The sequence below is a fragment of the Larus michahellis genome, chromosome 8 (genome assembly GCF_964199755.1).
Source record: "Larus michahellis chromosome 8, bLarMic1.1, whole genome shotgun sequence".
NCBI classification, from domain to species: domain Eukaryota; kingdom Metazoa; phylum Chordata; class Aves; order Charadriiformes; family Laridae; genus Larus; species Larus michahellis.
This window is the reverse complement of record NC_133903.1, coordinates 44,746,837-44,770,830: the sequence shown is the minus strand read 5'-3', so window position 1 is coordinate 44,770,830 and position 23,994 is coordinate 44,746,837. Positions and strand designations below refer to the sequence as shown.

The 23,994-nt window shown below is 41.2% G+C and overlaps 1 protein-coding gene across 1 annotated transcript; it reads right to left on the bottom strand.

Moving 5' to 3' along the window:
- Positions 1-227: 227 nt before the first annotated feature.
- CFAP57 (cilia and flagella associated protein 57) lies at positions 228-23,772 on the bottom strand. The gene is made up of 22 exons (XM_074597528.1): positions 23,273-23,772; positions 22,846-23,162; positions 21,046-21,332; positions 20,706-20,889; positions 19,659-19,811; positions 18,429-18,568; positions 17,587-17,752; positions 17,081-17,194; positions 16,368-16,580; positions 15,618-15,791; positions 14,307-14,468; positions 13,580-13,735; positions 11,905-11,998; positions 10,910-11,100; positions 9,734-9,907; positions 8,528-8,686; positions 7,971-8,114; positions 6,704-6,820; positions 5,588-5,722; positions 5,361-5,504; positions 1,417-1,543; positions 228-1,128 (listed from the first exon to the last, which is right to left on the bottom strand). The coding sequence occupies exons 1-22, from the start codon at positions 23,532-23,534 to the stop codon at positions 917-919; spliced, it is 3,825 nt and encodes a 1,274-aa protein (XP_074453629.1). The 5' UTR covers positions 23,535-23,772; the 3' UTR covers positions 228-916.
- Positions 23,773-23,994: the final 222 nt, after the last annotated feature.

The following is a 23,994-nucleotide window of genomic DNA, read 5'->3' as shown; positions in this document are numbered from 1 at the left end:
GCTTAAACTTCTGACGTATGTGAAGTATCCCTCAGTGAGACAGTGTGTCATGCGCTGACAACAAAGGATGAAAAATATACTTTCCCCCCCTTATTATTAAAGAAATTACTCCCTGCCTTTTTGTATACATGAGTACTTTGCAGAGTGACTTTTTAGGAGAATTTATCGGAAAAACTGAACTAAAGGGATTGCAGATGTTGGAAAAAAAGGCAAGAAAAGATTAATTTATCAAAGTTACAGGAGAGTTATGATATAAGGTTTAGACTTTATTCCAGGTTTTGGAGTTTGAAACTGGGCTGCCTTTTTGCCTGCTGAAATGATTGTAACAGATGAGACAACACATCTCTAGGCAGGAGGCAGAGGCTTGAACAAGGGCTCCAGCTCAGGTGTGCTTGACCACTAGTCAAAAGTTGCCCTCACAAGGTAATTGATTTTTAGCCTGTGACTGGATACCTGCTTGGAATAACACTGATGTCTGTCTTAACTACGGGCAGTACTCTGTATGGACATAGGCAATTCAATATGGGAAAATAAAAGGCTGACGCTGATGTTTGCAGCACAATGACACCAAATTAGAATGCTAGCAGAAAAGGCTTACAGAGCGTGACCAGATCTTCTGAACTAGGACACATTATTTTTTAATAGAAAGGTGTGTACCTGCCATAGCATGAAGGCACAAAGTTCAGTCTTGCACTAACACAAATTTATTTTTTTTCTCTTGGCTCATAAGCTTCATGGAAAGGGCAGATTCCAGGGAAGTAGAAGGGAGTGAAGGTTGCTACCTTGTGTTCAGAGCAGCGACTGCTGCATAAATGCTTCTAGTGGAAAAGTATAGAATCATGTAAGTCTAATCTATGCTGTTGCATTTCTGATCTTGCCAGGAGAATATAATAATGTAAGGCATCCTTGAACCAGGTCACTGTTGCTGTGTCTTGTGGCTTCTTTCCAGGTTCAGCTGAGGAAGACTGCCATCTAAGAGAGGCTGAACTGCAAGGACTTGCCCCTTCTCCTGGATTTGGTCTCGCAGGTATTGAATTTCTAGCTGCTGCATTTCTATGATTGTCTCATTTTCCTTCTCTGCATTCAACCGCAGGACAGCTGGGCTGGACAGCAGTTCACTGGAGGGAGCTAGGAGATAAAATCAGAGAAGACAGTGCAGAGTAAGAAAGGTCCAGCTCACAGAATTCTTTGGCATGAACAAGGAAAGGCATTTTTCATGGCTGAATGAACAGAGCTAAATAGTAAGATTCTGCAGTATTTAGCAGCTTCTACAACTAGCATTACAATAGAACAGGTACTAGCAGGCAGACAAGCTGGAATGATAGGGAGACAGTAACAGAATTGTTCACCAAGGACAAAAAAGGCTTCTGGAATGAGTACTGACAATATGGAAAACATACAAGAAGCACTATTCACCTGTGTCTTGAATTGCTTGCTTTTTCTTGGTTAATCTTAGTGTTGACCGGAGGTCATTCACCTGGGTGTGGGCCACCTTCTGTTCTTGCCGCAACTCATTTATTTCCTTAATCAGACTCACATTTTCCTGCAAAAACAATATGCCCTATGAGGAAAAGCACAGGTACTACATGGCTCAGCAATATGCATCTTCGTATCATTGGGAAGGACGCTGGACTGTGTAGAATCAGTATCACAAGCAGAAGATACAGGGCAATCAGTACAGTATACAACATTTCAGATAAGGCCACAGTAGATTTGACACAAAACATGACAGTATTCAAACCATGTTTGCTCAATTAGCTAATATTTCTTTTACTTTTCTGACTGCAGCTGCACTCCAAGGTTATCATCTTCCTTGCCCATTCCACAGGGAAGCCCAGGTCCTTTCCTGGATTGATCCAATTAATTCAGAATTAATGTGAATAATTCCCATTTCGCCCTCCAGGGTGTATTATTTTGCTTTTCATTTGCCACTATGTGTCTGTTCACTTAAATTATCTGTATCTCCTTGCAGTTCTTCAAAGCCCTCTTCATTAGTTCTGACAGACATCACTTCCCAACACCTCTTCCAAATTATTAAGAAATGTATAAAGCATATGGAGACTTGAGATACCTACTGCTAACATGCTGTCATGAGGAAAAGTTGGCCATTTATTCATCTTTTGTTCTTTTTTTAAGTCAGATTTCAACCCATAAAAGTTCAATCCTCCCATTTTTTAATAGCCTACCACAAAGCATCTTGCCGAAGGAGTTGTGAAAGTAAAAGTGAATGTACTTTACTCATTGTTGTGACAGATTCAAAGACTTCAGCAAAAACAGTATGGGCTGATACTAGCGAAGGATGATAAAACTGTTGCCCATGATTCAGAAACAGAAGCACCATTAACTAAACAGTTCTTTTCTGAATTCAAGAGAAGTGGAATTGTATATTTGCCTCTTACAAAGACAGTGAAATACCTTATCACATCAACAACTAGTGCAAATGTTAAACAGCTGCCATCACGCTTGAACCGAGTAGCGATGATTTCGGCTACCTGTGGTGGTTTTTTAGAAGTTTTGTAACACAGCACCACTCCAATCCCTGGAACACTATCATAAATCACAATGTTTTAAAAATATAAATGGCTGAAAGGCATGCTTTGTGTACCCCACATAATACCTATCTCAAGCAATAGGGAAACCACTAAAACAACAGGAGATAAAAACGAGGATTAATGACATTTTCCTATGAAAAAGGTATCTTCAAATCTTGATTTTTTAAAAAAGATAATTTTGGTTGATAGGGATAATTATGTTGCCATAAGAGATTTATGTAAGTCATATGATTTGGTTCTTTACAGTATATTTATAAAGTATTGGCACCACACAACTGAAAAATGGTTAGTAACAAAGTACAATTCTTACTGCAATTATCTGTATATAGATGCACTCAAGGAGTTCAAATTGGCAGCAATAACTCAAGGTGGACGTGCATGGCAAGATTCTCAATACTTTACGCTAAGACAAGTACACCAACGGTGCTTTAGTTTCCCCCCCAGCTGAAAGTCACTGTGTGGAGGAAGATTGCGGGATGCATTAAGGTCTGAATTTGGGCAAGAACAGTTGTTCTTGCAGTGGTTGTGCTGGTCTCTAAATGCAGCATGAGTTGGTGAGCTCAGGCAGCCTGCTCTGAAACCATAATATTTTGTTGACTTGTTTAATTCAAGCCTTCAAACACAGATGACATTAGGCTACTATGCATTTATCCCAGAGCTTGATCCTGAAAGGAACACATGAAGAAGAGAACTTCCAACAATCAGTCATGGTAATTTTCTTTTGACCAGTCTTCAGGGTTAGGTCACAGCATTTCCATTTAGGTGTACTTTAGTAATGAACATCTTCATAAGTTCACTCCAAGTGGTTGAATGCTGCTATCAAATGAAGACTTTGCTTTTGGTCTATTAGACAGTATAATACACAGTATCTTGTATGAGGCAATGTGGGCTATGTAGAAATGTCTTGTTTCGTTTGCTGGGTGTTAAAAGGCTGCTGGTTGACACTGATAATATTTTTCTGAAGAGGCATGCTATCCAGAGAGATTAGCCTTTAATTCAATCTTTGCATTCTGTCAGAAAGCTTGCACTGCAATGCAGTGATCATGCAACGGATTAAAATAAATGTTCATGGTAAAACTCATTGTCACGGGATGTTGTGGCAGAATACCAATTGTTTCAGAAAAGGGATTGATCAAATGCATGGGGGATAAGGCTCCATGAGGTCTCCCCTCAGCCTCCTCTTCTCCAAGCTAAACATGCCCAGCTCCCTCAGTGCTGACTGTCAGAGACAGGTAGGACATATTATAGAAAAGATCATCCTATACATGCTTCAGTTCAAGCAGCGTTACTTCAGGATTACTCAGTGTGTCTGTTCTTATGTATCCAAGTGACCAAAGAAGCCATTACAAATATAGAAGGCTGGAGGGAAAACTAATAGTCTAACAACAAGCAACTTGCCAACTGGTATGAATAATTAAAATTATCTTGACAGTTCTAATCATCTGTTGCAGCAGCCACTAGTGGAACGTACCTATGAATAGTCACTCAAAGAGGAACGCACAGCTCTGAAAATGTAAGCACAACTGAGGAATAATAGAAATACAGAGACAGAAGGCTGTCAAGATGTCATTTACTTTTTCAAAGCAAGTCCTGACAGAAGTTTGTCTAAACTAGTCTTAAAAGCCCCCTGTGAGGGACTGGAAGACCATGATAACTCCTCCTGGCTGTAAAGTCTCATTAATCTACTAGACTTCAGAGAACTGCTTTTTCTTTGAAGAAACCAGGCTGGTTAGAACCTTTGATATCTTCATCTTCCAGATGTTTTATTAATTGGGTTTTAATCATCATTTCATGTTAGGCTTACTAATCCAAGACATCAAGTGTTATCATTATGAGCACCATCTGCCACCCTATTCCAGCAAGGAGATTCTTCAGGTTATATTCTGAAGCCATCTCTTTTTGTACCAAAAGGAAACATCTAACTCACAGAGGGAGTAAAAAAGTTAAAACAGGGACAGGGATGAATATCACTGCTGCCTAGGCCTGAAGAAGTACTACGAATAAACAGCAAAGAAAGATGACTTAGACGGGGACTGAGCTCTAACGATCCTGAGGAAGCATAAAAAAGTAACAATGAAGAAAGGGCTAGTGAGGGGAAAAGGAAATGCTGACTGAGCAAAAGGAGATCATGGTAAGAAGAGACTGCAAAAGAGCTGTCTTCCTAGGATGTTTGGTGTGGGGGCTTAGATCCTCTCACTCCAGGTGAAAACAAATTGGATCTTTGACCCCAGCAGTCAAAGTTTACCTTGCCTTGTGTTTCTGAACTTCCTCAAAAAACCTGAACGTGAAAAACAGAAAGTTGTGAATTCAGAGCAGTAGGCGTGGGACTATGTGACCAAAGAAAGTAACTTTTTTTTCTTTTCTTCCTCCAAAATTACTTCCTAAACACTACCACACAGCAAGTACAGCTTGGAACTCAGATAGATGCAAATTGACTATGACGGCAACGATAAACACTGTTTGAAATAACAAACAAGTACATGAATTGCTTAAAAAGTACGCAGGCAGCAGAGATTCCCTGTCTCCTTTTACATTAGGGAGTGGCACAGAAACAAAAGTATCCACAAAACAGCAGCAATTTCTGACTACAGAGATCTTGCTCTTTCTGTCCAGAAAATTATAGAACTTCAGTAGCTCAATTAATATTATCCTTGAATGGAAGCACTTGAAAAACAGGAATTCCTGGCAAGGAAGCGAACCAAAACTATTTCAAAGTCCTAAGAAACCACAGAGGTAAGGCTACTAAAGTCTCTTTTGTGCAGCTACTTCTGTTTTCCCTCTCCATAGCACAAGTAAAAGGCTTATTACCTGCATGATGCGCATGTAAGCAGCTTGGTGGATTTCCTGATCCTTCACCACTTTCTTTTTTAAAGCTGCCAAATTCCTCTCAAGATACTCTCGCTGTCTCATGTATTCCTGCTGCAAATCTATGTCTACTGCATCAGTCTCCACCTGAGGGGGCACAGCATGTTGCCTCAGTAATTACACTACCAGAGAAATTCATCTGCAAGGAGAAGGCAAAGGCCCTGACTCACCATGTCTGATTGCTGCACATACTTGCTGTAGAGCTCACGGATCCCATCCTTCATTTTTTTGGAATCCTGAATGAAGCCCACACAATTATGAAGATCTGCTTTAAATCGTTTGATGAGAGCTTCCATGTTTTGCTTCTGCAAGAATGATGTAGGTACATTCTTATTTGGCTCATCACAGCACTCTATCACATGCAATCTTCTAGAAAGCCTAGTAGAACTGGTGAAAGTTCTCATATACTTTACTTCCACTTAATTTAAAAAAACCCAAACGTTTAATTAAAAAACACACTGGGGATGCGAGCACTACGTGTCGAACAGCAGTGGTAAGTTTTAGCAGCAATAATAATCCAAGATACTTGCATTAGGTAATGTAAGTGCCAGCATCCAGAGATCTCATCTGAAAACCAGTGACTTATTATTCTGAATGATATCCCCCACTGTCCTTTCACATACAACCTACATTGTTATTTAGAAACAACACACAAACAGTTAATGAGAAGAGGCAAAGGACAAAACACATACCAGACACGTACACAACTTGATGCCTTCCCATCAAGATTGCCTTCTTGTTCTTACTCGGTTTCTACCAGGCCCCTCTACCTGCTTCCTCAGCCCTGCACTGCCCGCTAAGCTCCTTTATCTTCACTTGCAGTCTCTTTTCCTCCCTCATGTCTGACATGCTTCTTATCAAACACAAGGGATCCTTGTCTCTTCCATTAATAAGCTCACCCTTCATTTAATCCTACTAATGCCTACATATTATTGTAGGTGGTAGCCTACGTGCTGCTCCTGTTTAAGCCAAGTGTCCCCAGATTTCAAGCTTGGGCAGGAAAGCGTAGTTGGTTAAGTATTTGACTCACTGCTCTGTTAAACCCAGGAGAATATATGTTGATTGAACAAACTGTCACATAAATAACTGGATTTTTTTTAATATCAACTCTCTAATCTGGTTGCAGGCTCGGAAGCTTTCTGTCTTTGTCCCCACTGACCAGAGACTCTCCTGGTCCTTGGACAAAGTATCCCTGAACTACCTGTTTGCTTAGAGTAATGCTTCTGCAGTGTTCTGTCCCCACAAAGTTAATTATGTAGTTCCTGCACAGTGGTTGTACGCCACACCTTCTGCCTCTCTCTGTGCATCTCGCGATCAGTTGCCTTTAGTTTCTGTTGCAGTTGTGTGATGTTCAGCTTCAGTTGTGCGCTCTCCTTACGGAATCGTTCCAGCTCCCCCTCCATCTGAAAGGAAGCAGGAGGAGGAAATCAGGACTAAAAGGAGACACAAAAAACCAACACATAACAGGAAAATCAGAGACTGGAAATACAGACTTGAGGGAGTAGATCCCCCTTCAGGTTGAATTACAACACAAAAAAAGACAATTTTGGAACAACACTGCCCTCTGTCAGAATATACAGAAAACATAAAAATGGATATTGAACTCCTTTTTGAGTTAGCTATTTAAGTGATGGGATGCCCCTTCATTTCCTTGAGCTGAACTGGAGCTTTACAGTTCCATCTGAGTAAAAATGGGCAAGATGGAAATTAACAGTCACTACTGGAAAGAGTAAGTGCAACACTAAGAAGAACCTGATACTGAAAAGAAACAAATGCATTGAAAAGCTGTGGGTACATATGTAGAACACAGGGAAAAAAAGCAATAACAGTACTACAGCATTTACTGGCATAAGATGGTGACCAGAAGAGAGAACAGGGCTTTCATCATGCTAGTCTGATGTACATACACATTGTTCATTAGTCTGCATTTTATTTAAAAGGCTTTTGTTCTGAATAAACAGACTTATGAAAGCTAATAGCTCATTGATTAGCTATGTCACCATAGTCCTAATTTGGCTGAGCTAAAGGTACATCTATGGAGAGATGACAGTAAGCTTCTCTCATAAATAAGCTGCCTCAATGAATTTGTTGCAAACTAAATATGAATACATGGAAATTTTTCATGGATCAGCTGATGAACAGTAATTTATCCACATACCTAACCCCTAAACAGCTATGTTTGCATAAATCTGCAACTTTTTTGAGAGTTCACCCTCTCTTCCTCCAGATCAGTAAAGGCAGTGTCTTGCAAACTCTACAGGGTATGTGAAGGGCAACCACATCAGGACAAGATCTATTTTTAAGCAAAACTGATACTACTCAGAGTCTAGAATTAAATACTGAAACAGGAGCTTAAGTAACTGTGTTGGTCACTGGTAGCACATGATAGAAAATTAAATAGCAGCTATTGTGCACAAATATTTTTATGAGCTGTAAAGATATTGAATCAGTGAAAGAAGTCAAGGAACAAACAGGGTGGAGTCTTCCATGGGACTTGTGGGGTCATCTTTGTATTTAAAGGGCTTAGTAGCAAAGGCCAAATGAGAGTGTTACCTCACGGATCTGCTCCTTCGTTGTTTCAATATCGTTTTCACGTGACTCTATTTGCTTCTTAAACTCCTCTATTCTGTAATCCAGTACAAACTTGAACTTTTCCAGTTCCTGAGTTTTCTTTTTTAGGTCATATATATGCTTCTCCTGGGAGAAATAGGTACAGAGATCTGAATCAGACACAGCACTCTCAAACAGATCCCTAGGACTAGGCACGAATATAGTAAAGGCAGAAACAGCAGTCACAGGTCTAGTGGAAGACTGAACTCCAGTTGCACATCTACACAGATTGGGTGGGAAAGGAGGGGACAAATAAGGCAGAGCGCCATCTACAGATCCCAAAACAGGGAATGAGAAACTCAACATCTGAACTTGAGCTCCCCAAGAAAAGCTTAGAATGTCAACTAAGAACTAAAATCCCAAAAGAAAGATGACAAATTCTTCAAGTTAAAACTGAGTTTCCAGTCATGTGATATTATCACAACATACTATTAAAATAAATTGCTGTATTAAATTAAGGGAGGGTGACTTTGATCTCAGCCAATTGTCCAGTTTCTCACCTTGTCTTGGATAGTGTCAGCTCTCTCTTGAATCTCTGTCTTCAGTGCTAAGATGTCCTTCTCTAGTGACTTGATGATCCCTTGCAGCTTCTGCTGTTCCAGTCTCATTTCCTCAATGTCTCTGTTTCGCTCCTTGAGCTCTTTCTGTAGACTGTTCAACTACAGAGGCAAACAAATAAGAACTTAACACTCTCCAAAAATTGTGCACTACTTAGCCATCCTACTCTGTAAGATACCTTGTAGACAGTGTGGGATAAAGGATATCAAACTAAGATATGATGAAGGAGAATCACATCACTTAAATATCTGTAACTCAAAAGGGGGTTGAATATCCATTTTTGCATTTTCCATATACTCTGACAGAATACTTACTGCACTACAAGGAATCAAGGAATTTGCATCCAGAAGCAAGAAGGGTATGGATATCCATCTCTAAAAATGTCAGAAGTAGACTGGAAGGGTGCCTAGTTCATAGCTCTTGGGTACTCTCAAAATCCCCACCTCAATACTAAGATCTGTGAAGCCAAGGAAGTCGGAACCAAGGAATGGTGCTGGTCAAACTGTGCTGACCAACAAAGAAATTCCTGGCATCTAAAAGACAATGGAACTAAAGACAGTACCATGATAGTAGATGGTATGAAGGAAGAGAACCTCTCTGTCTCCGGATAGATACTGAAGAAACTGAAAAGAAAAAATGTCCCTCTAACACCTTTATGCAAATGTAATACCCAGCCAGTAAAAGAGGTAAAAGGTTTTATGCGTCCTTAAAAATCCTAGTAAAACCAATAAAAAAATGATGATGCCTACAAAACACAAAGTATTTATTGCATCGAACGAAACAGTAGAAGTATTTTTCTAACGAAGCAACACACTGTATCTTGGAAAAATGAAAAGGTTCATTTCTTTCCCATCATAGGATGAACAATATTATTATTTATAATTTAAAACTATGTAAGATAAAAGAAAGTGTACTAATAAAACCACACCTCTATCATCTATCTCTAATCATATCAGCAATACAATCAGCACACAGCTGCTTCTTCTGCCCAAATATTCTGAAACATTCAAACTCATGTAAGAAAGGTCTACTGTTCTCATGTGAAATGCCACATATTTACAGACTAAATTGACAAGCATTAATCACATTCAGTCCTCGGCTATAGGTCTCCATGTGCAGGTCTGATCCTATCACAGAATAAGACATACCCTTTTATTCATGACTCCTATTTCTCCTTTCAGTTGCAGGTTTGATTCCTTTTCTTCCAAGAGCCGTCTCTCATACTTGATTTTGATTTCCAGGATTTCTTGGTCTTCATCTTCTTCAATTTGTTTCTTAATTTCTTCATGTACTTGAAGCTGCTGCTTCATATCCTCCTTTGCCTGCAGTTACGGAAAGCAAACATTAGAGAAACAACAGTAAGAGACCAATAAAGAAGAGCAGAATTCTTTATCTGTAACTGTGTTTCTCCTGGGAGTATCTATATTTAGTGGACTCTTCAATTGCAGCAATTTCTTTTAAGGTAACTTAATTTCTTAGGGGATTAATGTAACTTTAAAGACTGTTAAGACAAACATAAAAAATTATTCTAAAAAAAAATTATTCTTAAGGTTTGGATGCTTCAAGTTAGGAACCTGGCCCAAATACTAACATCAGCAAACTTGTTTTGGCTGCAGAAATTGCAAACACGAGCAACACTTCAGAAGATCTTTTAAAATTGCTTTTCTGATGCATTAGGACCAATAACCACTCAGGTTTGCATCAGTCTCTGTATGCCTCTCTTCTCACATTCATTCCTCACATTCTTTCCAAATTGGTATTGCAACATAGGGCTGCAAACAGTAATGTTGATAGAATTTATTGACTTTAGATATGTAAGTATCAGTTCTCTGGCTGCCCTTTGTGTAGCCAAGTCTTTGACCTCAATGTGCAGGAGTTTTTTAAGTACGCAGGGTATTTCTCTTTGTTCTCCAAATTATGCAGGCAGGAACCTCAGGGACTCAAGAATGGAATTCACCATTTTAGAAACGTTATTTTTCCACTAGAACAAGGAGATTGAATCTTTCTTCAATTACAGTAAATGTATCATCTAACCCACATTAATAAACGGGAATTCTTGGATCTAGGAGAAAGAGAGGTGAAGCTGAGAATGCCAAAGGATATTATTCTTAGCAGGTTACTTACTCGCGGTATGAAGCCCACTAAAGTTGGTAAGTCAGCTGGGTTTTCCTTGTTACTATTCTACCTGTCAACATATATCCTCAAGGTTACAGGTAGATTAAGATTTGCATGGAGGGAGCCAACCTCTCCTGTCCTAGGGAACATTTTAACACGGTTGGAGATAAACTTAGTTAATAATTCAAACCGCAAATCAAGGTTCTTACCTCTTCCAGCTGAACAGATTTCTCATTAAGTTTTTCCTCATAATATTCTGTTAGCTCCTTCACAGCCCTGCTTTTGCTTTCCTCCAAATTGTGCAATTGTTTCTCGTATTCCTCCTGCATCCTCTGGGATTTCACTTCCAGCTCCTGGTATTTCTCATTTTCCATTAAAAGCTTCTGATTATTGTCAGATTCTGGTAACAGGAAACATATGGAACAGATAAAACTAATAGAAAAGAGAGGTGTATCCTATCCTTCTACAGCCATCAATGTCTTATTCTCTACTGTCTTTTTGGCAGCTGGTTGCAACAAGTTACACTAAAAGCACTTCTTCACTTTTTTCATGAGATATACAGGGGTTTTAGACTCTGAGGCCATACAAAATTTTACATCAGAAAACCATCTCTTGAATTTCCTGTTCTTCCTTTTACTTTCCACTTCACTAATCATGCCTGTTCCAAAGCTGTCATTCACCTTTCTCAGTTGTGTCTCTGAATATTCTGCTATATCCCTGCTTGCTGCATCAGGACAGAATGTTGTTCTGTTCCAGTTTGAACAAGTCTAAAACCTACACCAAAATCTCCTACTCTGCCATTACAACAAATTAGTAACAGCTAATTTAGGCATCCCCTTGAGATGACAACCACGACAGAGCTGTATAAGGCACAACTGCTACAGAGTATGAGTAGGTAATGGACTCATTTATGGGTTGACTTGCTTTTTGGTACTAATTTGCAGTATTTCCATTTTATCTTGGTTACGAATCTGAGGTCCAGGTATTTCCATGATGTGTGCATTGTACATTAGCCTCTTTGCTGAACTGTATGATTTCACTATTCTTGTACAGTGAGCGATAAGATAAATGAAGAAATTACTAATCTCAAAACGCAAATATCTAAGATACAGTGCCCATGTGCATGTTCTCACCATGGTCATGTGCGCGATACAGTTTAGACAAACATTTGGTCTGCAATATCTATCACTTGTTATAGTCTAACCTAGCTGTTGCATCTCCCTGGCTTGTTTATTCATCAGCTCAGACAGTTGAAGCTGGTGTTGTAGCTCCTGTTTTTCTTTCTCTGCCTGTAAAATCTGGGGAAAAAAATAAGGAAAATACATTTTAATTTGAAACTAGGCCAAGCAGTGTCCAAATCGTTTGTGCTCTTGCCCATGGTGGGGAACGCATACATAACAGAATTTACATTTGGAGTCTCTCACCAAAATTCAGTTGCCATGTGTCACTAAGCATAGTTTTCCCAGAGATAAGTTAGCTAAGGAAAAGTAGCAAATGGAGTTCATATAATACAGAGTACCATATAATCCTAGTCTAACAAGAAAAGTTTGTGAGCTACAAAAGCCTCCACTTTGTGTGCGCCTGCTTGAGGAGAATTTGCAGTTCCACAAATTGCTGTCCAGATATTAAAGTTCAAGCTGCTTCCTGTCTCACTTGAGGCAACTTTGAGGTCCTAAAACACAGAATGACAAATGAATTTTTGCATGAATTGCAAAAGTGAGTTTTGAATGCCATTTGCTTGGGATGTCCAACTACCACTACAAATGACTTATATCTTCTAAAAAAGCACAAAGAACTGGAACAAGAAAATGGGTGAGAAATTTCCCAGAAAAGTTGGGAATTGTACCATAGGTACAATGTTTTCACTTTCTTCTCATAACAGCTGTATGGGTCTTGCATAAGCAGAAATACTCCATTTGCCTGCTAGACACAACAAATAATAAAACTACTAAGTAACTTGGCAAGTTTTCATCCTGGAATCCTTCTTTATGTGGAGTCAAACTGAAATACTGCTTGAAGGAACCATGTACAACTCATCAAAATAAGCAGTAACAAATCACCAGGACAGGATAATAGTCACCCAAAAGCTCAAAAAGAACATGAGGCTGACAGAATTGAATCATGTGATATGTAATATCTTACTTCAAGCCATCTTACTGACAGAGAAATTGCTATTGGATCACCTGCCTTCTAACTCTAAAAAGGGTCCAGAAATATAGCAAATTACAGGTCAGAAATCTGGTGCGTAGAGCAGACAGATGGACAGAATAGAATTAACAGACACAGATAAATAAGACAGTGGAAAGAATTATTGTGGCTTTTGCCTTTCAGGGAAGTCCTGCTTCGTTACCACAGAGAAATCAATAAACACATGAACAGAAGAAATCCAGGGAATATATTTTACAAGACATCCCAGCAGATGTTCTTAAAAAAGCTAAGTGGCCAGGACACAAAGAAAGTGGCATTAAGGAGAATAAGTGTTGGATCCTGCATCAGCTGCAACCTTATATATGATGTAGCTTTAAGGCATGGTCCCATTTCTACACAAGGGTGACATAGCTTACTGATCCTTCATCTCAGGCAGCATTTATTGCTGGAACCATTTTTATATGAAGATACTTATAGGCTACCTAGGAGAACCCTTGCATTCCTTTGTACTTAACAAGATACTTGACTCAAAGGTAGCTTTATGCTTCAGAAATATGAAGAACATCTTTAATGGAAAGGAATGTTTCATTTTTCAGATGCTTTATAGCATTCATACTCATATAATGAGTATATATAATGCTTTATAGCATTCATACTCATATAATGCAAGCTTGAATTCAACTCTTCAGTGAAAGATTTCTTGGTATTCAGTTCTGCAATATGAATCATACCTGGTGTTTGGTTTTAAGGGAGCCTATTTCCTGAGTGAAATTCTCTTCCAGTTCCTTTATTTTTTCATTACAGTAGATGTCCTTGAGACATAGCTGGTAATCCTTTTCTGTCTGTAGCTCTTTCACACGAATCTGCAGGTCTAGCATTGCCTGACTCTGTTAGGGCATGGATGAGAAGACCGTTTTAACAGAGAGATTATTTGCCATTAGCAACAGCTTGTTAAGAATGATTTATTTACATGCACATATTTATGAAGGACAGCCTTTGCAGAGAATTTTCAGACAGACAGACCAAGAATAAGTTCCAGAAGTAAGGTTTCTTTGTTATCTTACAAGATGGTCTATAAAAATGCAGCTTCAGGCTTCTCTGCTCCATTAAAGCTGCTTTCAAGAGATTGGGGAAAGTATTAGAGAAAAGTCTAAACTTTTCTCCACACTCACTATTCCTACAATGCAGTTAGTATATTAACAAGCAGCTGCAGCTACTTGCTGTGACCTCTTTTTATGACGAAAGCCACGCAAGCCCTCTTAAACAGAAGGCCATACAGGAACAGCTAGTCACAAACATCATGCAAATGTATTTCATAAGCTGTTGTCATGCTTTGGGCTGGACTGGCCACTAAATGTTTGTTAAACGTAAACAAACGTTTAGTGGCCAGTCCAGCCCAAACCACGATAGCTGGTGCATTGGAATCCTATGGTACATATTCACAATTGCTCCTCCTACCTTCTCTTCTATATCTGATCTCATGATCAGCACTTCCTCAGCATACTCAACTTCCTTTTCCCATTTCAGTATCCCACCTCCTTTATCATAGACTTTCCATATAAATACAGAGCCATCCTCTGAGGCGGTAAGCAAAAATAGGTCATCGTTTGTTATGGACATCTTAGAAGGAAGAAACAAAAAAATAATAGTAGAGACAAGGAAGAATGGAGACACAGTTTGGTTTTATATCAAATTTTTCTCCCCACTCACATACTCCCTGTCATTTCTACCACAGAAAGTCAATAGTGAAAACACTAACACAGCCCCACTACCAACATTTTGATTATGTTCTCTACTGCTGCTCCACCCTGGTCCAGACAACAGGGGAAGGGAAAGAAAAGAAGAACGTGTGAAGACACTGGATCCGCTTCTGCTCTCAAAGCTGTAGGAAGATTTTTAAAAACCTGGAACAGAGAAGGCCATCTAGACACTTATAGCCCAGACAAGCAATTTATATGACAATTCCAAAGGTCTCTAGCTTTTTTCTTTGAGAAGTTGTTTGAGCAACAGATGGCTAAATGTTTTCTTTTGAATCTGCAGATAAGCCCACCAAGAACTATCTAGTAATAACTGCTGTCACCTCCTCCAGACCTCCTGTGACTGTGTGGCCTGGCATAGAGTACCTGGGAGCAGATACAGTTTACGAGTGAGGTGAAAGTAGAGTTCCAATAACTGAAGTTCATAGCCTAATGTTGGACTGTGCAGCCCTAAGTCAAGGTGTTGTATTTGACAGTGATACTTAAAATGCCAAAAGTACAAGCAGCTTTACTATGACAGAACATGTGGCTTCCTGGAGAAAGTGCACTGAAATGGTTGCAGGCTCTACTCGTCATATCCCTACCTTTCAGATGCTGTCCATTAGCCATTTAGAAATACACCCTGGTTAGCAGACCAGCACTGCAGTCTCTTCTGCTTTTTACCCTGGCAGCAAGTTGCTTAATACATTTATGTCATTCCTCCTTCTATTCTCACAAGAGGTTTTCAAGGCCACATAGCTTTATCTTCCTCTTTGCAGAAAGAGCTATATCAAAGTTCTCCATCAGGGATATGCCACGTTATGTATCCCGGTGTAAGCCACTTTTTAGCCAACAACAGCTTATCCAGTGACATCTATTTCTAGAGACAGGACTTCTATGAATGGTGTAATACTCATGCTCCACATGCAGGCTCCTTAGTTTTAACATATTGTGCTATGAAATGGGTAAGAGAATCAGCGCTGAAGAAGACGCGCAGCTGGTATTGCAGGGAAAAGAAAGTACCCTATGTTACCTTTGTAACAGCGCCTGCATGGGCCTGATACTCGTTGAAATCCTTTGTCAAAGGTAATGGGTATTTCATAGCTCGAATTGTGCCCAGAGATGTACCAACAAATACCATGTGCCCGGAATGAGAAACAGCTATTGCAGTATAAACAACACCAAAAGCTGACACTTCATGCTGAATCTGAAAAAAAAAAATAAATCAAACCACTACACAAAATCCTCACATCACATTAAGTTTCACAATACTATTTGATTACTTATTTCATGAGCAATCCTCATATCTCTGCCTGCAACAAATAATGCAGTTAAAAGAATCTACATGGCTATAGGAGTAAATAATTAGTATTAAGCTTTATAGATAAGCATTCTTAAAATTTCAAGCCAAGTCCCACAAGTTGATCACTTCTGAAAGACATAATAGTTATCACATACAATTTACTACTTTTCTGGACAAAAAAAAATATGCATGTAGCCTGCAGTGGTAGATGCAATACATTTGTATTTCAGCAAAACAGTCGATACAATTTTGCCAAGGTAGTTTGATTTCTAATTAATCCAAGTAAAATTATAACAATACAAAACTACAACAAAATCTCAGGTTTCATGGTAAAGGACATGAGAACACAAGAATATCATCAGTAAATATCACAGTTATCAAATCCAGACTGATTCCTACTTACCAAATGGATAAGGAAACCAAAGCACTAGTACCCTCCCCAGAGACCTTAGCAAAATCACAGAGTGCTTGTTAGCTCACCGAAGATTCTGAAATTTCTTTGATAGTTTGGTCAGATCCAACGGCAAAGATGATTTTGGCATCAGAAGACAGGGCAATGCTGCTGTACATGCAGGACTTGAGCACACACTCTGACTTCCTTTTACCTGTCAACAAGTTCCACTCATACACAGCACCATGTGTGTCACAGGAGAAAAATTCAGCATCATCTGTGCTCCATTTAACTGCATGTATCTGGCAAAAGCAAAATACACCAGGGAGCCCAATGTGTAAGTCACAGACGTACAGCATGGAGTCATTTTACCAGTAAATCCACGACAACTTTGGAATCACATTTCTAAGCCTTACGTAAAACCCCCTAGATGTTTCTCAACTAATTCCTCTTAAGCATTAAAAAAAAAATAATCAGTAAGAACTACTTTATGAACACACTGTCAGGAAAAAGCTCATTTCAATGAGGAGTACTACCTTTTATTTTTATAATTTATTACTGGGATATTTTTGCTGTTTCAGCTACCTGCCAATCATTCACCTTCAATTTAAGGACAGACTCTTTAGATATATCTAGTGTGTGCAAACATTGATTTCTGACAAAACAAAACTGACTTTTGTATTTCTATTTTTAATTTTTGGGCCCATTTCTCATCCAAAATTGTACTTTACCTTTTGAAAATACATCTTACCAATTAGTTCATACTTTACTGAGTTGTATTGTATAGGACTTGTTTACTAACCTTCCCACTATGTCCTCTCAGATTATTAATATTCTCAAAGGTGATGCTGGAATAAATTTGAATCACATTTCCATTAACTGCAGCAAAAAGATGGCCTCTGTTGCTGAATGAGCACTACAAAAAGAACATAACCACCCATTACTGTAGATGCAGTGGATAAAAAAAGTCATGCGTTGAATTCCAATGACATTGTCTAATATCAGAATGTTACACAAAAAGAAAATTCCATGACCTAATTAGTCTCTTACTGCTTTCTTAATTGGTGCTTTCCCCTGTAAAATTCAGTCCTTGAGTATTTCTGAGCAAACTACCCCTTCTGCGGCTTCCCACGTCCACGGTTATGCATCAGCGTCCAGGATCATTTTCCAATAGTCAGAATCCTTTTCTCTGTGCTTTGATATCCTAAATCCTACTAGAATCTCTTGGAGAGGTTTCTACCTTCTGTCGTGTTCTTCACCACTCTGCTCCCTATAGCTCCCCTATTTCATTTTGGCATCACTCCTTACCTCTCTACATTTTCTCACAGGAAACTCCTTGAAAACATGCATGTCCTCATACAGTAGACTTATAAATCGGAGTTTGTCAGAAAACCCAACCAAACAGAAAAGGCCAGTGGGATGAAGTGATACTGTGTATGCTTCCTCCCGATATTCCTTATACAGCTCCAAAGTGCTGAAAGAGAAAACCATTGCGCAGTATGGAGTAGTACGAACGCCCTGTGCACACTTGACAGGACATTATCTGTCCCAGCAAGGACACCTGCAGCTACAATCTGACTCTGCTTTGTCCTTGAGGAAATGTGTTGTCATTCAGTCAAGTAACGATCACACAGATGTTATAAAGGCAAATCTGAACTTTCTGGTTCATAGAGAATGTGTGGAAGGTGCAAGAGCAAATCCTGGTTTTACTGTAATATAACAAAGAAGGTACATTAACCACTGATTGCAAACCTACACAAACATCTCTTCTGAGATTTGTCTCCCTCCAGAGAACCTTGAAAGCTGGAGTCATTTTGCTTAAGAACTATGGCTACGAAGCAGGGGATGGGACAAGAGTATCTTAAGACAAAGCTGCATGAAACATTCCTGAAGATTTTTTTTCAAAAACACATGAGAAGTCTGACACAAAAATGGCTTAATAGAAAAGGCTTTGGATTCTTTTGGTACTGGTTTTAAAGGCGCTGCATATTCACACCGCCCAAATCATGTCAGTAGGACCATTTACATCCCACACCACACAAGAATTTTACCAGAACACCACTCTCATTCATATGAGATTGCTGCTGTTGCCTGCTAAATTCAATATACAAAAGAATAAGAGGTAATAGCAAACACAAACAACTGTTTACTTGGTCTTGTAATTCCAGATGCGAACAGATCTATCCAGGGAACAAGTAGCAAGAATGGGTTTCCAAATACAGATGTCCAGGCCAGTGATTGAAGCAGAATGCAATGGGAAATTCAGATATGCAAAATAAGTTGTCTTCTCCTGAGAAGCAATGAGAACATAAAAAAATCACAAATATTTCACTGCAGGCAGTAAGTTAGGTAAGAAATCTGTCATAGCTCTTTGCATACAGTAATCCAATAGATTTGAGGAAACTACTTAATCCTTTCATTGCACCAGTCTGAACATTACAATCTTAAAAACATAAGAATGTTAGAATCAGTTTTAACTTTATAATTAATAATCAAGAAAAGTGATGTAGGGAAGATGTAGGCTCCATAGCTCTCATACACTAGTGAAAGCAGAACATAATTGTAGATGTCCAAAGAAATGCAAGTTAGATAAATAAATAAAACTGGACTGCAAGAATTCAGTTAGGACCTTCTGGTCAGACAGATATTTAAAAATAATCAAGCACTGAGTGATAAGCAACTTAACCTGGATGTTTATTGAGTATATGCTGGAAATGAAGCACCAATAAAATTTTAGGCTGCATGCAGAAAAAGGACCCGTAACTACAAAACCTCTTTTTGCAAAAATCTTTTTGTACACCTGTACACAGGTTAGGTATTTAACTCCATGCAAATCTATTTCATGATAATACATTTATCTCTTGTCTTTGTATTATTTAATTCCTTCAGAGTAGGGAATGTTTTTCATTATGTTTGTCCTTCACAAAGAAGTTTCACTTCTAACTAGGACTTCAACAACTATCATTTTAGAGTAACATCAGATTCCCGTGGCTGTTCCAGCTTTATCATTGCATTAAAGTTTCTGCATATTACACCGGAGCATAAACTACTACAGTTATATTAAAAATCTTTCCCTTAAAGCCTTACTTAAGTGGTTTGACAGTGACATGCACTCTTAAATGGTCTTAACACTGTCCTCTATCATTCTGCTGAATAACATCAAGTATTCATATGGAGGGATGCTTGAGCAAGGGACTACTGAAATCCAGCTCTCCGAGAAGCATGGGGAGCATTTCATATAATGAGTTTTAAGGGTTCAGATGCTATTTGATGGATTTTATGAGAATGCATCATAGAAAGCGACACTGAATAGCCTGTGCCATGACAATACGTCCCTTACCGGACATGATGGCTGTGGAATGTGAGAAGATTGCACTCACCTTCATTAAATCGCTGGAGAGCATAGTAAACATGTAAAGCTGATTTTTATTTGTGTTAATGACCATCCTTTCCTCAGAGGGGCTGAAACAAATACATATAATGTCTTGTCTGCTCGACTTTTTTGGCTCACTGCTGAACAGGTCCTGAGGAAGCTGCACAAGAAATGCATCCCATGGGATATTCCAAGTCTCCATGGTTTAGTAGTAGGCATGCAGACACATACACTTTTGCTGTAATGCTACTCTAATAAGCATATACATAACATCAGTAAGATAACTTGGATATTTAATAGTTCATAACTACTGCAAGGCAAGGAATAGAGGACAAGATAACCTAACTGAATCTATAGCATTACAGCTGAAAAAAAGTACCAGAGGACATTTCAGCAGTAATCTTAAGAACTGCATTAAACAAAAATGAAAATGGTAGCAGAAAAACATCAAGGAAAAAACCTAGCAAGTGTCAGAATGAAAACTGCCTGAAAACTGTGATCTCAGAATTCTTTGTACCATATCATTCAGGTTGATAACAGTCTTATTACAGGGTCTCACGCATAGGGAGGATCTGACCTTTAAGGCCCAGAGTATAAAGGTTTGACCAGGTCACCAGAATTAAATGTTCTTATCCAGAGATTGCAGTAAATCAGTGCATACAGCTTGCTACAGAACAGATTACTTAAGAGTGCACAAGTATCATGACAGCTATAATAAATATCGGAGGGCAGAAAAGCTTTGCCTTGGAAAAAAACAAGCAGCCTAGATCTTTAAAACTGATGTAGACTACTTCTTAGCTCCAAGTCTCTATAAATAAAAGTTACTCACTTGTGGGAACATGCAGAGTTACCTTGCAAAAGGACATCTGTCACTGACTTTCAGTGTGACCTCTGGCAACTCCCTCCCTTTTGGCATCACCAGGACAGTTAGCTAATGCTTACAATGTAATTTAGAGATGCACTAAAAATTATTAATAACTGAATTGGAAGCACCCTCACCCCTCTAAACAGGCCTCTGTTGCATAATTCCTGGGAAACGCTTTTTTCTCCCTACCCAGATTTCTTGACTCTCCTTGTAGACTTCCTTTTCCTTGGTCTTCTCAAACAGAAGAACAACTCCTGGGCTAGATGAACATGCAAAGCCTTTGGAATAAGCTGCAACTGCAGATATTTGAGGCAAAGGATCCTGTTGTGAAGCATTATCTTCACAGGCCAGTCCACAAGAGATGTCAGAAAAACTGCAAGCAGGAAATGCATAAAGACATGCTTATCAGCAGGAATCAAAATATTATAACCCATTCATAAACTGGACAAGAAGGAAATAAGTGAATGGCCTGCAAGTCATCTGCAGGCACAAGCATTAAACTATTAGTAATAGTATTTAACAGATTTACCTCTCATATACTTTTGAGATTGCATCTTCTTCGAGTTCCCTGGGTGATTTTTTGTACTCTACAGTTGTCTCCCAGTGCAACTCCCCAGTTTCAAACAAGATAAGTTTGCCTGTGTCAGTGCCACATATCACTTCCTCCTTGGACAGCCAGGCATGGCACAAGTAGTTTTGCGGTTCTCCCTTTTGTAAATTCGTCTGCTTCAAAGTTCCTTCACTATACTTAAACAGTTTAAAAAAGCCATTTCCAGTGACACAAACCTGTGCATTGTCTTCAGGACTAAAGCTCACCTATGGAACAAAAGAGAGAGAAATTATTTTACACAACTATGTTCACAAATAAGCAAATATTATACCTGTTCTGAAGACTTTCAATACCAGATACAGGAAAACAAACACAGGAAGAAAGTTCATAGAAACATACAGGAATACAGAAGAGACTAAGAAATAACCATCATAGCTACATATTGCAGTTTTCCCTTTCAAAACTGTGTATATCAATTTTACATGATGCTACAAATACATTAACTCTATTAAGCTAGGGTTCTGAATCACAACGCAGTACCAAAGAGAAAGTTGTCTCTGCCCTTCAGGATTAAATGACAAAAGGCCAAAATACCTCTTTACTGCTGATTAGCAAGTTTTGTTTTTTTTTCCAGTAGCAATCTTCCTGAAAAGTGCAAGCATTCATTCTTAAAGGCCAGGAATAAATTCTGTATTTCTGTATTTCAGGCAAACCTTACCCATTATACATATTAATTCACATAATTAGGTGTCTATTGGTGAAAACAGTGGAATAGCCACGTCAATACCCAACATTAAGGATAGCAGGGGTAGCTAGACCGCATTTTTTGTGCTTAATGGGACTTTAGACAGTGGTTGTCTTTACAGTCACTCTCCTCTCTTTAGGAATTGCTCTCATGAAGGCAGCAGTTCACCCAACCTCTGCTTGTAGCTGTACCCCAGTAAAAAATGGCAGCGAGGGTCCAAGCAACCCAGGTACTGAAAGCCTCTTGCCTCCCTGCAAGAAAGATACTAAAAAAGGGCACCCAAAGCAGGACGCAGGAATTGTTTGAGTGCCATCAGCCTGCTCCTGGCCGCTCTTCCTGGGCTACTCCTCTGATCTGTACATGGAACAGACTGCGGGGCGGAAAAGGGGCACGAGCACGTCGAGAGCTTCCAAGATGGGTGTTATGCCTACTAAGCACAGCCAATATATTTAATGAGTGTTTCTGCAGGGACACCAGGGACACATTGCACACTCACTGGCCAGTTGTATTGGCCCTGTACCACAGATCTCGTGTGATACAAGAGAATCTCATGTGTTACGAAATACAGACATGAAAATGCCCATTATGGGTCAAAGCAAAAATTTATTTAGCCCAGTGGCCTATTGCTGAGGAAGGCCAACAGCGGATGCCAAGAAAGGCCCCGGAAAGTATATAAAATCCACAGTGTGGAGCCCTCTCCTCCTCTCTTGCCCTGGGCAGAAGCCATGTGGCCACAGGAGAATGTACCGTGCACGTATCCTGCAGGGTGAACTTAGGTGCTGCCTGGCACCCACTACTTGTTGAACTAAAGTTTGCTCCTTTTATCCACCTTTTCAAAATAGTGCAATAGGCTCCCAAAGAACCAGTCAACCGTGAATCAAAACGTTAAAAATAAGCTGCAGAGATGCTGGCCCAGCTCAGTTTCAGAGGCAGGTGTGCGCACCCCCGTACCCTAGCAAGGCCAGGGGGGAGCCGAAGGGACCCGGGCCTGGTGGCACGGTAGACGGGGAGCCCCCCAGGGCCGCGGCCGTTACCTGGCAGATGCCACTGCCTGGGGCCTGGAGGCAGACCACCGCCATCAGCCGCTGCTTCTCCCAGAGCCAGTAGGTGAGGTGCCCCTCGGGGGGGGCCGTGGCGGCCGCCAGGTACCGGCAGTCAGGGGAGAAGGCCAGGGACACCGCCTCCCGCGCCGGCAGCTCGGCGGCGGCCAGCCTCCTCCGCCGCCGCGCCGGTACCTCCGACAGCTCGTAGACCGTCAGCACCGGCTGCTCCGCCACCGTCTCCGAGACCGCCAGGTACCGCCGGTTGGGGCTGACGGCCAGCGCCTGCACGCCACCGCTCTTCTCGGTGCCTGCGGGGAGGAAAGGGGTCAGGGCGCGCCGGGGACGGGATCGGGTCCAGGACCCGGGTCGGGGTCGGGCTTGGGGCCGGGCTCGGGACTAGGGCCGGGGCCGGTGGCACCTGGGACGAACTTGTGCCATTTCTGCTCGAGGTGGAGCTGGAGGCAGCCCGTCCCCGCCGCGTGCAGCACGACCTGGTCCTCCAAGAAGCAGACGCCGCCGGCGACCCGCGGCCGGCAGCCAAAGACGGCCACGGGCTGCACCACCACCGCCGACATGATGCCGCCGCCGTCGCCGTGGCAACCGCGGCCCCGGCATCGCCGGAAGAGGCGGTGGGGGCGCGCGCACGCGGCCGGAAGCGGTGGCGGCAGCGGCGGCAGCATGGCGCGGCGCGGGTCCCTTTCCGACTCGGAGTCCGGCTCGGAGGACTCCTCTCTCTCGGACTCGGAGGTGAGCCCGTGTCCGCGGGTGGTGGGGCCGGGGAGCGGGCTCGGCGGCGAGGCCTCCCCCGGCGGCCGCGGCGCAGGGCCGCCCGGTGCCCTCGCCGGCGGCGCGGCCTGAGTGTCCCCTCTCCGCAGCTCCAGGAGGCCTTCTCCAGGGGCGACCTGAAGCCGGGGCTCAACGTGGTGCTGGAGGAGCGGCCGAAGCGGCGCAACGACACGGTGAGCGGGGCCTTCCCGGGGCTGGGCGGAATCACTGGGCCGGGGCCCGCGTCTCCCCAGGGCTGGGTGCGGGGCAGAGGAGCCCTCGCTGCGGCCTGGGCCCGCGGGGGTCGGGGCAGGGCAGGCCTCCGGGGGGGGCCTGCCCTGCTATGGCGGTTTGGGGCATGGCCTTGGAGGCGCA

Bases quoted from the DNA above. Each gene is read 5' to 3' on its own strand.
- CFAP57 (XM_074597528.1), bottom strand. From the start codon at position 23,534: ATGCTGCCGCCGCTGCCGCCACCGCTTCCGGCCGCGTGCGCGCGCCCC. The intron at 17,753-18,428 runs GTAAACAGTTGT...TTTCTCTTTCAG, and splicing joins ATCTGGAATTACAAGACCAA to CACTTTGGAGCTGTATAAGG. The intron at 8,115-8,527 runs GTGAGAAACTGG...TATTTCTCCCAG, and splicing joins CTGACACTATCCAAGACAAG to GAGAAGCATATATATGACCT.